Source organism: Melozone crissalis, unplaced genomic scaffold (assembly GCF_028551555.1).
Source record: "Melozone crissalis strain CALT ecotype California unplaced genomic scaffold, PUWL_Pcris_2 ptg000042l_1, whole genome shotgun sequence".
In the NCBI taxonomy this organism is placed as follows: Eukaryota; Metazoa; Chordata; class Aves; order Passeriformes; family Passerellidae; genus Melozone; species Melozone crissalis.
The window spans coordinates 4,232,625-4,246,707 of NW_026535820.1; the positions used below are offsets into that span (position 1 = coordinate 4,232,625).

Consider the following 14,083-nt stretch of genomic DNA (forward strand, 5'->3'; position numbering starts at 1 on the left):
CTCATGTAACAACAGCTCTACTGAAATATCAGGCCAAAAGTCAAATGACAGGAACAGAACTGATGTGAGAGAGAAAATCTTGTGGGTCACACAACTGCAGAAGGAATCGCCGAGATTAAATAAAGGTACCTAGTTACTTTACAGTCAATTAAGTATTTAAAATTGCATATTCTATTGAATATTGTAGTTACTCCTGTCAGCTTTGCCAAGGGACTGCATTTTCCACAGCATAATACATGCAAGAACAGCTTGTATGACCATGGAAGTGAGACCTGTTAGGACATAAATCAAAGTAGGGAGATCTTCACCAAGCTCCTCCTGAGTGACAACATAAGGGAAAACAAGTGGTACCTTGTAGCAGGGCCCTTGGGGTACACAGGTCCCTGCTACGCTACAGAAACTGTTTTTGCTGCTCTCCTGATTCCCACTAGATGTTCCTGGGAGAGTTTAGAGTTTAGAGAGAGGGCTCATGGATTTTTAAATCTAGTTTGGCAGTGGCTGCAGCTCTCATAGCTGTTAGCTTTATGAACCTATAAAAAAAATTGAATTACAGCATCTCTACTGTCTGACACAAAACCCACCTAAAAAGGCTTCATTTGCATATATTGTAATTTGTAGTTCGTGCTCCATTATGAGCAAAAAACCTGTTCCTAAAAAGCTTCCCTCACTGTGCTTACAGCTTTGTCATCTGCCTTGACCTCAGCTGCAACACCCCCTTTCTAAAGAGGATACAGCTTTCTCACCATTGTTATTGGCAAGATAAATATCCAAGGTATTTTAAAATATCACACCAAAATCGTTCTCTGCCTCATTCTGTAAATAACTTAGAAGAATGATCAAATAAATTTCGTTTCTACCTTCATTTTACATATACATTCTTTATGTCCCAGTGAAGAATTACTTTTCATAGAATTAGCCTATGAAGCTTTCACCATATGACAAATAGCATGCACAATGTAGGACTACCACAAATAGGTCTATGTCATACCTTTTAATAAAAGCTGAAGATAAAAAACCTTGGTTACAAAGAAGAACAAATTGCAAGCTAAATTTTAGAATATTCCTCATTAATTTTCATAAAGCTCTGAAACATCTCTTTACCAATAACCCCATACTTTTTTTTTTTTTTTTACTTTTCAGAAATGGTTACCCCATCAAAGACATTGCAGATGTTCCAAGACACACAAACTAACAGATTTCACTCAGCCAGAATTGTCATGAACAAGGCGAGTTTTTCCTGCAAAGCAATCTGTTCTCCAGTTAAAGATCCACTGCAGCCTGCTTTTAAAGACTATTTAACAGTAAGTAAAACATCAATACCTCCTTATTGCATAAGTCTGGGTGAAACATGAAAACAAAAAAATGGTGCATAATTATGCTTTCAGACCACAGTATATTTAACATGGTTTAATTACTGTTTAAGCAGTGTACTTACTGTGATTACAGTGAAGTTCATTACATCCACAAATAAAACACTGTGTTTTCTTCAATTAAAAAATAAATAAAATTTTCATATGTTTTCATCAGCATGTGAGTTAGATAATTTTTTCCTTCATCTGAAATATTGGCAGAGCAAGCTGGGTGAGTATTTCTAGGCATTTTATGGTTCCTTGATCCCATACATACCAGCTAGGTGTTTTTCCATGGTCTGAAGTTCTTTTGCTGCTAAGGAGTCCTTTAGGAGTTTCTGCCTTGGGGAACCTCCAGGTCTAACACTCACAGCATCCAAGGTCCAAACTGTCTGAGACTTACACAGACAAAAAGAAAATGGAATGCTTTTAATCCAGTTTCATAGTTATACAATAAACAATGAAAAGAGTGATGTCCCCATATTGGATCAGGAATCTGGAGCTCATTACGTAGAATATACAGAATTTATGCAAAATACTACAAAATATCATTTCTTAACATACATAAAATAAATAGCAAGAATTAGTTAAAAGAAGCAGTTCTGAAATAACTCAGATATACACCTTCACATAAGCTCTTGCTCTATGCTGAGACATCATTACAGGACAAATTCCTCAATGATTTACATTCTCTGCAGTCCCAATTATTTAGTAAGCACTTTTTTTAAATTACCATAACATTTGGCTCAGCATCTCTGCAAAGCTGCACTTCTGGGAATATCCTAGAATTTCCTAATCAAAATTTCCAGTACTATTTTATCACTGCAAGAAGTATTCCTTTCAGAAAAAGCTAAATCATCAGGGTCTGAATTACCAGTTACCATACCAGTTTGAAAGGGTTGTCAGCAAACAGACCATTGCCCCCCAGTCTCTTCTTTATTGAACACTGTGGTATTCAAAGTTATTTGCTTTTCCTGGAATCCACTAAATATAGCTTTAGGAAATTTTTGTAAGACATACTATGAGGTAAACTTGATAGATGTGTATGGGAAATGCACAGTAAAACATATGACCAATTGTGTAAGACTTGCTCATGAAAAAAACCCCAAATAAAAACAACAAACAAAAACATAAATTAAATCATTCTTGACAGTCTATCTGAAATAAATTTTACATTATAACCTCACAAAAACATTTCATCTGTAGTCTAGAAAGTTTTGTTCATTTCCTAAAGAAACAAGCCTTATGCAATGGTCCTATTTTCATTCACCTCTTAATAATTTTTAAATCTTTCATTAAATGCTGAGCAAATTTAGAGAGGCCACTGTTTCAAAGACATTAAGCTGAAGTAATTTCAGGAGAAGAATGATTGATCAGAGGAGGGAGACCCAAACTGGTGGCCCCATTCACAGAGGGCACAGGGGACTCCACAGTCCACAATGCTGGAGCTGCACCACAGCTGACACGGGGCTGCTGTGGATCACTGCCCTGAGTGATGGCACTTCCCTGGCCAGACTCTTATCCCACAGGGAAAGGTGCAGCACAGTTCAAAGGATGAGCACAAAAATATAGGTTTGGTATCATCTCTATTCACAAAAAAAAAAAAAAAAAAAAAAAAAAAAAAAAAAAAAAAGAAGTGCTTTAAACAGTGTAGCTGCCTTCCCTTTTAGAAAAGTAGGTATAATTCTACAGAAGTAAAATGTTAATATGGGATATATTTTACATCATTCTTAATCCATTCAAAATAAACTCTGCTTTGAATGCAAGTGATCATTGTGAACCATGCATCTTAAAAAAAAGATAACACAGATTTATCTTTTTAAAGCAACAGCTATACTGAAATGCTGTTTATACGTATGCAAAAAAGCTCAGTCACATTTACCAGCATACAAAACAGTTTGAAGCTGCAGATAACTCTGTTCTTATTAATTAATAAATTTTTCAGAACAGTAACAGCATTTTTTTTTATTTTCCAAATTTTTTTTAATGCTTATTCTTCCCTGGTTGAAGTTACCTGTATTTTATCCCATGCAAATACAGAGGAAGAGCTGAATAAAACAGTAAATTACCCAGAAGTAAAGGCACCTTCAAACATTTTTATTTCAGACATGCCACTAGACCTGATTCGTTTGTTCCCCTAAGAGGTTTTGAGCATTTTTGACTTGGGTCCTCACTGTGAATTCTCCATCCAAATAGCAACTGGGACTTTTTAGCTCACTACAGAATATTAATCTCTATTAAATTACATTATTAAATAATTATTGCAAATGGATATTAATTGTCCAATATCTATCTCAAAATGGAAGAAGATATTATTTTGTGATCAGTTCCTCTGAAATAAATGAAATTAAATAAGAGATGGGAAGGGGGAAAAGGTATGTAAGAAAACTCCAATTTTTCATTTTTCAACACATTTTTAGATATTCTTTGTCCCCAGATTTTTATGGTGGAAAAAGGACATTTTTATTTGCATTTTATAGGGTATATTTTCATATCTGTGAAAAAGCATATGAAAAAAAACAACCCAGGGTTATAAGGATTAATCCATTTTTGAAGATACAATTTCATTCATAAATACAACTTTGATGAAATATGGAATAAAAAATAGTCAGTGGTCTGTGGCAATACTTGACAGCCAAACTGCTCTTCTAATATTCTTACATTGGACTATTCAAGCTTATCATAGCAAATTATTATCAGCTTTCAGTAATTCCTTGACCTCCTTAAAACATATTTCCAAAGGTTAGCCTGATGAGATGATTTCATGTCCTTTCCATGTCCTGGAAATGCTCATGGAAATGGAGTTATCTTTCTCTTCTACAAACCTCCGTTGGTTTTGGGTAGATTTTGCTTTTACTGTACTTCTCTTTATGCACAGTAGTCACGTAAGACTCATACAAAACAAAGGTCACTGAGTCCAGGAAGCTCTCCTGGACTCAGTGTTACATATTCAAACTCTCTTTCAGATACACAGTTCCAACACCCTGTTAAACCAGGACAACTTTGGATGAATTTTCCCCCAGATTTTGTAACTCTTCCTGTGCATCTTCTATTTAATGTAATATCGTAAGCTTTCAACATTATTTTCAGGCAATAACTTCACAAAAGATCAGAACAGTGTTGCTATAATTTCTATGGAAGATGAGATATTTATTATTAGCAATTTAATTTCATAACAAATTATATGCTTGAAATAATAGTAACTTCCAATTAAATGCTTACCTAAAAGAGAATTAAAATGATCTGGGAAAAAAAGGGTATAAGAATTCATTAAAACTGTACTTTAAGCATTTTTTGTTCTTTCTGTGAAGCTAAATATTCCATGGCTATAATCAACAACATTTTTGGAGGCAGGCCCAGGTCATTTTTGTATATATTTCTAAATAAAGCTTAGCATTAAAAAATATTTTTTAACATTTTAAGACTATGAGTTCATCTAGGTGCATAATGCATAAACACAGACAGAGGTTCTCAGTGTCTCCAGCAAACAATTTATGCAACAGATCTTCTATTCCTAGAAGATAAACACAAGCTGAAAGTAGGGGATGTTATCAAGAAGGCTTTGGAAGCAGGTCAATTCAAATGCAAGGATAAATGAATTTGTACAGCTCTAGCAGAATTCCCTGATGTGCCTTCTCTCCAGTGGATACATAGCAGCAGTTTAAATATGTCACTTAGGAAAGAGATTCAGGCTTGCAAACCATTTATTTAAACATTCTTACTGCACTTCACCAAAACTTATCCTTTGTTTGCTGGCCAGGAACTGCAGAGATGAAACACTAATCTCAGTTAACTTAAACTTTAATGATAATCACAGCAGACTGAATGTAGTTGAAAAATACAGCATGTATGTATTAAGTATGTGCATAGAATCCTTCCAATTATTTCAGCATCTTCCAAACTACCATTGCCCTTGCTCATTCATTACACTTTATAAATATTAGCACAAAATTTATAAATGGCCTATTTGCATTAACAGGATTAATGAGATCTAAGGATGGGGATGTTACTGAAAGACATTCTTGTCTTTCTAAATTGCAGAAATAACTCTGTGTCCTGTTCATCACCTTCAGACTTTGAAGGTGAGGCAGTGAGCTCTGCACCAGAAATATGTTCCAACAAAGTACTTGGGATACATTTGTCAGCTTTGAAAGTCAACTCCGTGTCAATTTCTTAAGTGACTTTCTTCATGTATCATCATCATTTCTTCACATACAATACATTCATTATTGCTTTTTTCTTCCTTATATCCCTTGGCCAAATTAATGCTGACACATAAAAAATTACACACAATAAGGTCAGAAATAATCCCTCTCATCACTGATTCCCCAAACTTCTGGAAAATACCATAACTTAGCAGCAATACCACAGTGGAACAGGAAAAAAAATTAAGGAGGTCATGAATAAGAGCAAGAAAGTTTTCTCAAGCTCACTCTCTGTGCTTCAATCTGCAGCACAATGCGACACAGCATGAATCAGTACAGCTTTTGTCCCTCAAAAAAAGCCAGTGCAGATGTGAATATTTTGATCTCGCTGTTGAGCTGAATTGACCTGGGCTATGCAATACCCAGTGACACCTGGTGAGTTCTACAGAGATACAGATTTTCAGAATAGCTAAGACCAAGATTTAGGACTCCAGCTTACCACCTGAAAATCAAGTACTTGTTAGAAAATAAATTATTCTTCCTTAATGGCCCAAAAAAAAAGTGGTAATAAACTATTCAGCATGTGTTTCTGTGCCATTTTGGTCTGTTTCAGAGTAAAAACAAAGTATTCCTGTGCATGCCCAGTAGACGTGTGTGACCATGGTCACAAGGGTTTTCAGGGTGAGAGAGAGATGAGAATGTTGACCTCATGATCAGAAGGCTCGATTTATTATTTTATGATATATATATTACATTATAACTATACTAAAAGGAATAGAAGGAAAGTTCTCAGAAGGCTAGCTAAGGTAAGGATAGAAAAGAATGAATAACAAAGGCAGCTGGCTCAGACCGAGAGCGAGACCCAGCTCTGCCGTGAGTGGTCAGTAAATCCAAACATCCACAGGAGACAATCACGGATCCACCTGTTGCATTCCACAGCAGCAGATAACCGTTGTTTTCATTTTGTTGCTGAAACTTCTCAGCTTCAGCAGGAGAAATCCTAACGAAAGGATTTTAATGAAAAGATGTCTGCGACAGATGTGGAAGACTACCTAAACTGAATGATAACTATGAAATGAGTAAAATGTTAAACCAAATTGGTTAGCAAGCTTGTAAGTATATGAAAAGTGGTTTTATAGTACTTTAGATTCTACTTGGTTTTGCTAATCAAATAGAAATTTTATTGATAGCTTTAGGAGATAAGTTTAAGGAATACACCTGGGCTTAGCTTTCTACAATAATACAGCTTTTCTTTGCAGAATAACTTAAATATCTTAAATAGACATTTGACAGAGATCCCTCTAAATTAAAACAAAACAAAACAAACAAAAATACACCCACAACCCAAAACCTCTTTATTGAACCATTTGTTTACAAGTGTCCCTCCCACTCTGGCCAAGCAAGTGGCAAGTACAGATGTTCTGCAGCAGAATTAAATATTTCTGGACAGTCTATCTGAAATAAATTTTACATTATTACCTCACCAAAACATTTCATCTGTAGTCTAGCAAGTATTAAAAAAATATTATTTTGTACAATATTTTGTTTAAGGATTCTTCATTCAACATGCACTTTCCATAAAGAGGTCACCCAATATTTGATGTTTCAGCTTCCATAATCTGTTCCAGGACATAAGGTGAGCAAACCATCTGATACTGTAAAAATACAAGGCTTCTCAGAGCTCTGTTACAATATCAGCTGCCACCTCTAATCCCCTCTTCCACATTAGGGCCTGTTCTACTTGAAATGCCGTGTAATTGAAATTACAAGCTTTTGGCTTCCCATGGCAGTCAGCCAGCAGCACATTTTACACTAAACCTTACACTAAAAAAATGGTACTTTGAGTTAACTTACACACAGTTTTTCTGTTTACAGGAAAGCCGGAAGGAGGAAATATCTGGTCAACTGAGAATCACATTTGTTTCAGTTTTTGAAATGCAACCATAATAATTTTTTTCTAAACTTCAGTTCTATTTACTGTTATTTGGATTAATATTTCTGAATTTGTCATGTCCAAGAACACAAAATTTTAGACAGGTAAACAAAGCATTCATTGATTTCCTTTTCTTATACAGATTTTCCTAAAGTTCAGAATATTTTTTCAATTTCGAATTATAGTCTATAGGATGAAATATTTTCTAATAAGAATATTTTCACCCAAGACTTTTTTTCCTGTATATATAAAATCTATGTCTAGTTTATGGACTTTGTTTGACATAAGGAAGGTCTCAACCAAATTTTGTCCACGGTATGCAATTCAAACTCCTTTCCTAACTACTTGCAGGAATAATCACTTATTTCCCAAGAACCTTGATATTATGCTTTTCTAACCATCTTATATTGTTAAATTACCTAACAATGGTTAAACATACACATTTGTGTAGGGATTTTTTTACTACCTGTAGAAGAGTTGAAGTCATCTAATATTAACTTATTATATTTATAGAAGATTTAAATTTTGAAGTTAAAATCTGAAATTTCACCTCTAAGCTCCTGAATTTCTATATAATTACAAAATTCAGCTTGGATTTGAAAACTTTTGTATCGGAACGCACCAATTTGAACATAAATATGTTCATAAATTTCTAATTTGAACATAAATGTGGACATAAATATGATCTAAACATGATCCTTATAATTCCTACTACCACAAAGTTGCACTGCTGTTGTTCCTGATGTGGCAGAGCTATCTTGAAAGAGCTATTTGAATGAATAAACTGCTAAATGCCAAACAGTGACCCCAACCCAGTAAATAGTTTATAGATTTAATTAAATGCAGAAGTTTGGATGATTTCTGTTGATCATACCCAAACAAGTAATTCAGTTACTTCATATTATTGTTCTAGGGGAAAAATGGGAAAAGCTATGAAACTTTCTAACCAAAAGAACTGAAATCATGCAACATTGTAATATTATTGTATACAACATATATTGACAGCAAGAATAAAGGCTTAGTTTTCCCTTGTGCATCAAGCTTAAAGTTTTTACAAACTGAATTAAAGAATTTATGAATTCATCACAGAAAACCCATGTCTGTATTTCTTCTATGAAAGCAAATAATATGTTTCAAAGCAGTAGGGAATACAGGAAAAAATATTTAAAACAAAACACTTCCATAAAACACTTTATTACAGTATTTTTTGCACAGTAATAAAGAGCAAAATCCAAAGGCACATTCATGCAGAAATACTTTTTGCAGTTGGACAACTTTTTCTTCCAGTTTCTGCTGCATTTGGATTGCTTTGCCTTACATGGATAATTTACAAAGAAAAATATACCTTTTTATGTGCATGCGCAAGGCCAGATTGACATAAAAACACCCAAAAAATAAGCATAAGTCCTGATAGATCCAGGTGGTAAAAGAAACAAGTCAGAGAGAAGGCAAAGGCTACTCCATGTGATCTGCTCAGTGCCTGTGCCCTGTTTCTATCTGATAGGCATGGTAAAGTTAGCAGCTTCCTCTGAAACTCTGCTTTTCCATTTCTGCTAGAATTCCAGGCCACTTAAATTTTTCCTAGTATCACTTCTGTATTTTCTTAGAGTCTTCTTTTACTTTATATTTCTGGAAAATTTCTAAACATTTGGCTATCAAACTTTGTGTTCACCACAGCGAAAAAATCTCAAGAAAAAGATTTTGCATTTTGTCTGACACTTTTAGTTACACCAAAGTATTTGTCAGGCAGTAAACTAGGATTTCTAAGGATGTTTTGAATGGTTGTTTCTACTTTGAATTCTTACAAAACACTTGGGGAACATGCTGATTCCCGTAAATACCAGCTTTTTGCCCGCTTTACTCACTTATTTGCCCAGATTGCCTTGTTTGGGGTTGTGCAGTCCTGAAAATCTAAGTTTTCAATTTTTCAAACATTAACTCTTTTTATTAAAAATACAGCATAGCAAAATATTATATTTTAAAAAGTATTAGTAAAAAGGTCTTACTACAAAAACCAGGGTTTTCAGAAAGAACAGTAAAAATAGACAAAGTTGCAAGAAAATCATAATATAACCATAGTGTAAACTACATGAAACATGTAACAGAAATAGATGTTGTGTTGCATATCTCTTTTTAGTACCAGTATCTAGATTGTTTTAGTATCCATATTAAAGATCTTACATGTGGATTCATACATGGGACATGAAAAAAAAAGGACCCAAAGGTTTTTTCTAAAAATCCTTATGCATAATTCTTGCTCTTTTGTCCTACAATTTTTCTCACAACACTTATCCTCTGAAGGCCAAGGTACCTTTGAGGAAAATTTGTCAAATATAGATTAGCAGAGAAGAATTTATACAATCATCTATTTAACTAGCCACCAATACAAATTAGCCTATTGGAATGCAGTATCAATATTAAACATTGCACACCTTGACCCATGTCAGGATGTTTTACATGTAATATGCACATTTGAGGGAATACCATGAATCAATTTGTCAAATTTATAAGAAAAGTCCAATCAACATAGTATTCTATTTGTCCCACATCGTGCATCGCATAAAATATCTAAAAATCATTCAAGTCATGAGAATACATTTTGGTAACAATTCTGTTTATAGGCATAGGTCTTACTGCTTTGAAAGATTGTGGAAGTCCATTTCAAGATCACATTTATCTACACAGCCTTCCTATGAGGCATCTCAGTTTTATATCTATATTTTGTATGTCAAGATTAGAGACAAAGAAAAAGTCTCACTGAAAGTTATTAGCGGAGCATGGAACAGATCGCTCCCTTGGAGCACTGAAAAGCAAGAACAGTTGGATCATTTGTTTCTTTTTAAGGATATACAGCTACAGAGAAAGCGTTGGATAGTTGAATTTAATTTTCAATATCAAGCTATTACAAAGAGACAAAAGTAAACAATCAGCTAGTTACATTCTATTTAAGCAAGAACACTAAGACACAATACACCAGAAAAAAACTCCAGAGTATGAACTAACATAACTGGCTCCTTAGAAACTTAGGCAATGTAGTTTTTCAAGAGCTTGGGAATGTGAAATGATCTGCCTTTGCCCTGAGGAGAGGATGGATGGGCAGAGCAAGAGCTGCAACCGCTCTTGTCTTCTCTTTGCAGCCCTGGTAATTACAACACCAGCCAGCTTTCAGGGATTCAGCCCAGGGAACCCTACAGCCTCTGGCAGTTCCATCCTCCCAGCAACCTCAAATAAGCCTGGAACTACCAGAGCATGAAATGAACACAGCCACATATTTGTTTGTTTGCTCCTAAGCCTGCACACACAGAGCATACATGTGAAACTGTTCAGCTGAAGGCTACACCTTTCTGTAACAAGATTTTGCTAATAAGCAAAATTAACCTTTGTTTTCTTTGTATTTTTTCTATGTAATTCAATTAATTTGTTTCTCTCTTCCTATGTTACATGTCTGCAGAATTACTAAATCAAACTTTGCAGCTAAAAGTCCAAATCAATAAGGAAATGTGAGCTCCAAAACCACTGCAAATTTTATTTTACCCTTCTGTTTGCTGGTGGGAAGCAGAAAGGAGATTTGAAAAAGCAGCTCCAAGCAATGCCAGCTGTAGTTCTGTTCTTTACTCTTTTTGCCCAATATCAGCAAATGCTCTGTGAGGTTCTTGCACTTCAAGTTCTCAAAGACTTTTAGGAATTGATCTGGAACTCCATATCCCTCAACTGTCTTGATAAATAATCCAGTTGTAAATGCTTCATGTTCAATACTATCTAGCTTTATTCATACTGCTTAATCAGATGCCTGAAAGAGTGCAAAACCAATCTGCATTGCGATTTTTCTTTTTGCTTTATATTGCCCTTTCTTCCTTAGCTAACAAATACTGAGCCCTTCTTTCACTTCCTATATCAACATTAAAGTGTGCTATTAAACAGTATTGCTGAGCAGACTGAACAGGAATTAATGTCCTCCTACACTTGTCTAAAATCTTGCAAAAAAGAACAACTATTGTAAATTTATTTGCCTTAGGGAAAAAAACCACAGTCCTTTTTTTAGCCTATATTCAAACTCCTGGTGCAATACTAATAGTGTAAAAGTTACAATTATATAATTCTTATAAAATTATTTTACTGCTGGTTATGTTTTCCACAAACTGCGTATCTGCAGAGATTTTCTCAAGTTTCAAAAGAAAAGAACAGATGGTGATATTACCAAGCATAATATTGCATTCTTTTAAAATATACAAATAAACTAGCCACAAATTTTAACTAAATTGCTCTTATTAGTTTTCAAGCAAATGGTAATAGAAATTTAAATTATAGTTGAGATATGACAATTTCATATTTCTGAATGAAATTTAGAGTTTGAATTATTTTGTTCTCTTCAATTTTTAAAACTGAATATTATCTGGCAAAATACAGAATATGTATAAAATTACTGCACTTCCAATGGGCAAGCCCAACATGTGGTTTTGTAGATTATAATAATGTATTTCAAAATACCCCCTTTCCTAGAATAAAAAAATTAAAGCAGAGAACTGAAAATTCAGAAGGGTTACGTAAATTTTGGGTTTTTTCTCTCTAGGATGACAGTGCTGGCAAACACAAGTCTTATCTCCATGCAAAATTTACTTTTTATGAAACTAATTTTAAAAATTACAGGATTACCCATAAGGGAAGGTACTTACAGATGCTGTCACTTGAGAAGCACTCTGAAACTCATTAATATCTTCTGTGAGCGTTTCAACCCCAGGTACTTGAGCTGTTCCAAAGAGGTACAAGAGAAAAGTAAATCACTCTAATCAAGTAAGTGTTAGTCACTGAAAATGTAATGCCTAAAAATTTACTGCTGGGAAGGCAAACGTGGCTACTGTAAATGTACTACTTTTCAGTTACAGTTCAATGGATTATAATTTATGTCTGATTTTAATTTATAACCTTAATTCAACATAGAACAGTGTCTCTAAGATGACTAGAGTGATAAGCAAGCTTCCTTCAGTGGCCAAGGTATCTTCTAGGTTCTTTATTAACTTTACTATTTAAACTAAATACTGTTTACCCTTTACACAAGCAAGTAGTGGATCTCCAGCTTTAATAAAATGGATAAAACTATATTAAATTAATTCAGTTAAAATTCCTGAAGTAAAAGGATTTGGTCAATTTAGACAACCTTTAAAAGCCTTGAAAGTATAACTTTTGCCCATATTGCCACATTTTAAAATGACAGAATTTTGTGAGGAGTCTAAAATGTCTGTTTGATGCATGTATAATGACTTGAAACAGATTTTATGCAACCCTGTCAGAGAAAGAAATTTCCAAGTAACATTCCATGCAGTTTCACTCTTTGCCCAGCACTCTTCTAAGGCACTTAGATGCTGCATCAGCAGCCTAACAAAAGAAGATGTCCTGATCTTCCCTGTGTTCTGCTGTCATTCTGACACTTAGCAGGGAGGTCCTTATGTTTCTAGAATCCAATTTGTTAAACATCCCAGGCTATCCTTAATATGAAAGCAGAACTTACTGTGAAGTGTGGCCTCTCTGGTTACCAATTCATTGCAAATATAAATTGATGTTGAGGGCAAAGAGGTGATGATAATGCAAAGCTGTGGTCAGGGAATTGTGTGGGAATTGAGAGATGATGCCACACTTTTGCCATTGCCTTCTCTAGTCCTCAATCTTAATTCCTACATATTTGCATCCTTAATTTTTTATGCTGGTCATGCATCTCCACCCAGAACAACACTATGTGTTTCATATGTTCATGTTTTTATTGAACATCTGCAATTCCAAACTTTTCCTCTACATCTTAATGTCTCTTGAACTTTCTACTGTAATGACACTTAAAAGGGGAAAAAAACCCCACCAAACAAAAACAAACAAACCAACCAGAATCCAAACACCCTCCAAAAAAACCAGGGATTCCTGTTTGATAGGGAATAAACCACTGATGTGAAATTTGCTCTAGCAAAATTTATTTAGCAAACTAAGTATTATATATCACAATATAATCTGTAGAGCTGTAGATGTAACAGCACAATAAAATAGGAAATACCACATTTACACAATGGCATAGAATCACAGAACCTATTATTTTTGGTCCAATATTATTCCAGGGGTAGTCACAAAAGAAACAAGTCTTTGCCCATACCCCAGAAATATGTGGAGTTGCAAAATACATGCAAAGAAACTCACATAATAAATAGCTTTTCACAGATATTTAAGGAGTGGTTTAGAAGTCTTATACTTTTCATTTATCCTATAGTAGGAGATTACTCCCTAATACATTACTGCATTTTAAATTTACTTCTAAAAGGATGCACAGACTGCAAAAGCTGTATTTGCAATAACATCTTCTTTTCCTGCCTTATATCACGGCTTCACTCAAAGGGTAAGGTACATTTCAACAGAAGAGAATTAAACAAGTGAAACAAGGTTGTATGGTACTTACAGGAAATTGGGAGTAAATGAACAATTACCCCTAAGTGATACTATTTCTACATATCTAAAAGCCCCCAAAAATACTGAAGTGAATTGCTTCTACAATCCCACCAACTTGAAAAATACTTTGGGGTCTGTTGTATGTAGATTTTTCTGGATCAATTCTGTTGTAATGTGCATCTTTTGAAGCCTCAGCAATTCTTCACATCTACCTCTACAGAACGAGAGCAAGG

General features: G+C 34.4%; 1 protein-coding gene across 6 annotated transcripts in view; it reads right to left on the minus strand.

The window, feature by feature from the left end:
• CUNH8orf34 (chromosome unknown C8orf34 homolog) overlaps positions 1-14,083 on the minus strand; it is a 149,726-nt gene that overhangs the window by 19,228 nt on the left and 116,415 nt on the right. For all 6 annotated transcript variants that reach the window (XM_054285176.1, XM_054285175.1, XM_054285171.1 and 3 more), the window contains 2 exons: positions 12,101-12,174; positions 1,627-1,747 (listed from right to left, as the gene is read on the minus strand). In XM_054285176.1, the coding sequence (XP_054141151.1) occupies positions 1,627-1,747; positions 12,101-12,174 (195 nt within the window). The remainder of the gene's footprint in view (positions 1-1,626; positions 1,748-12,100; positions 12,175-14,083) is intronic.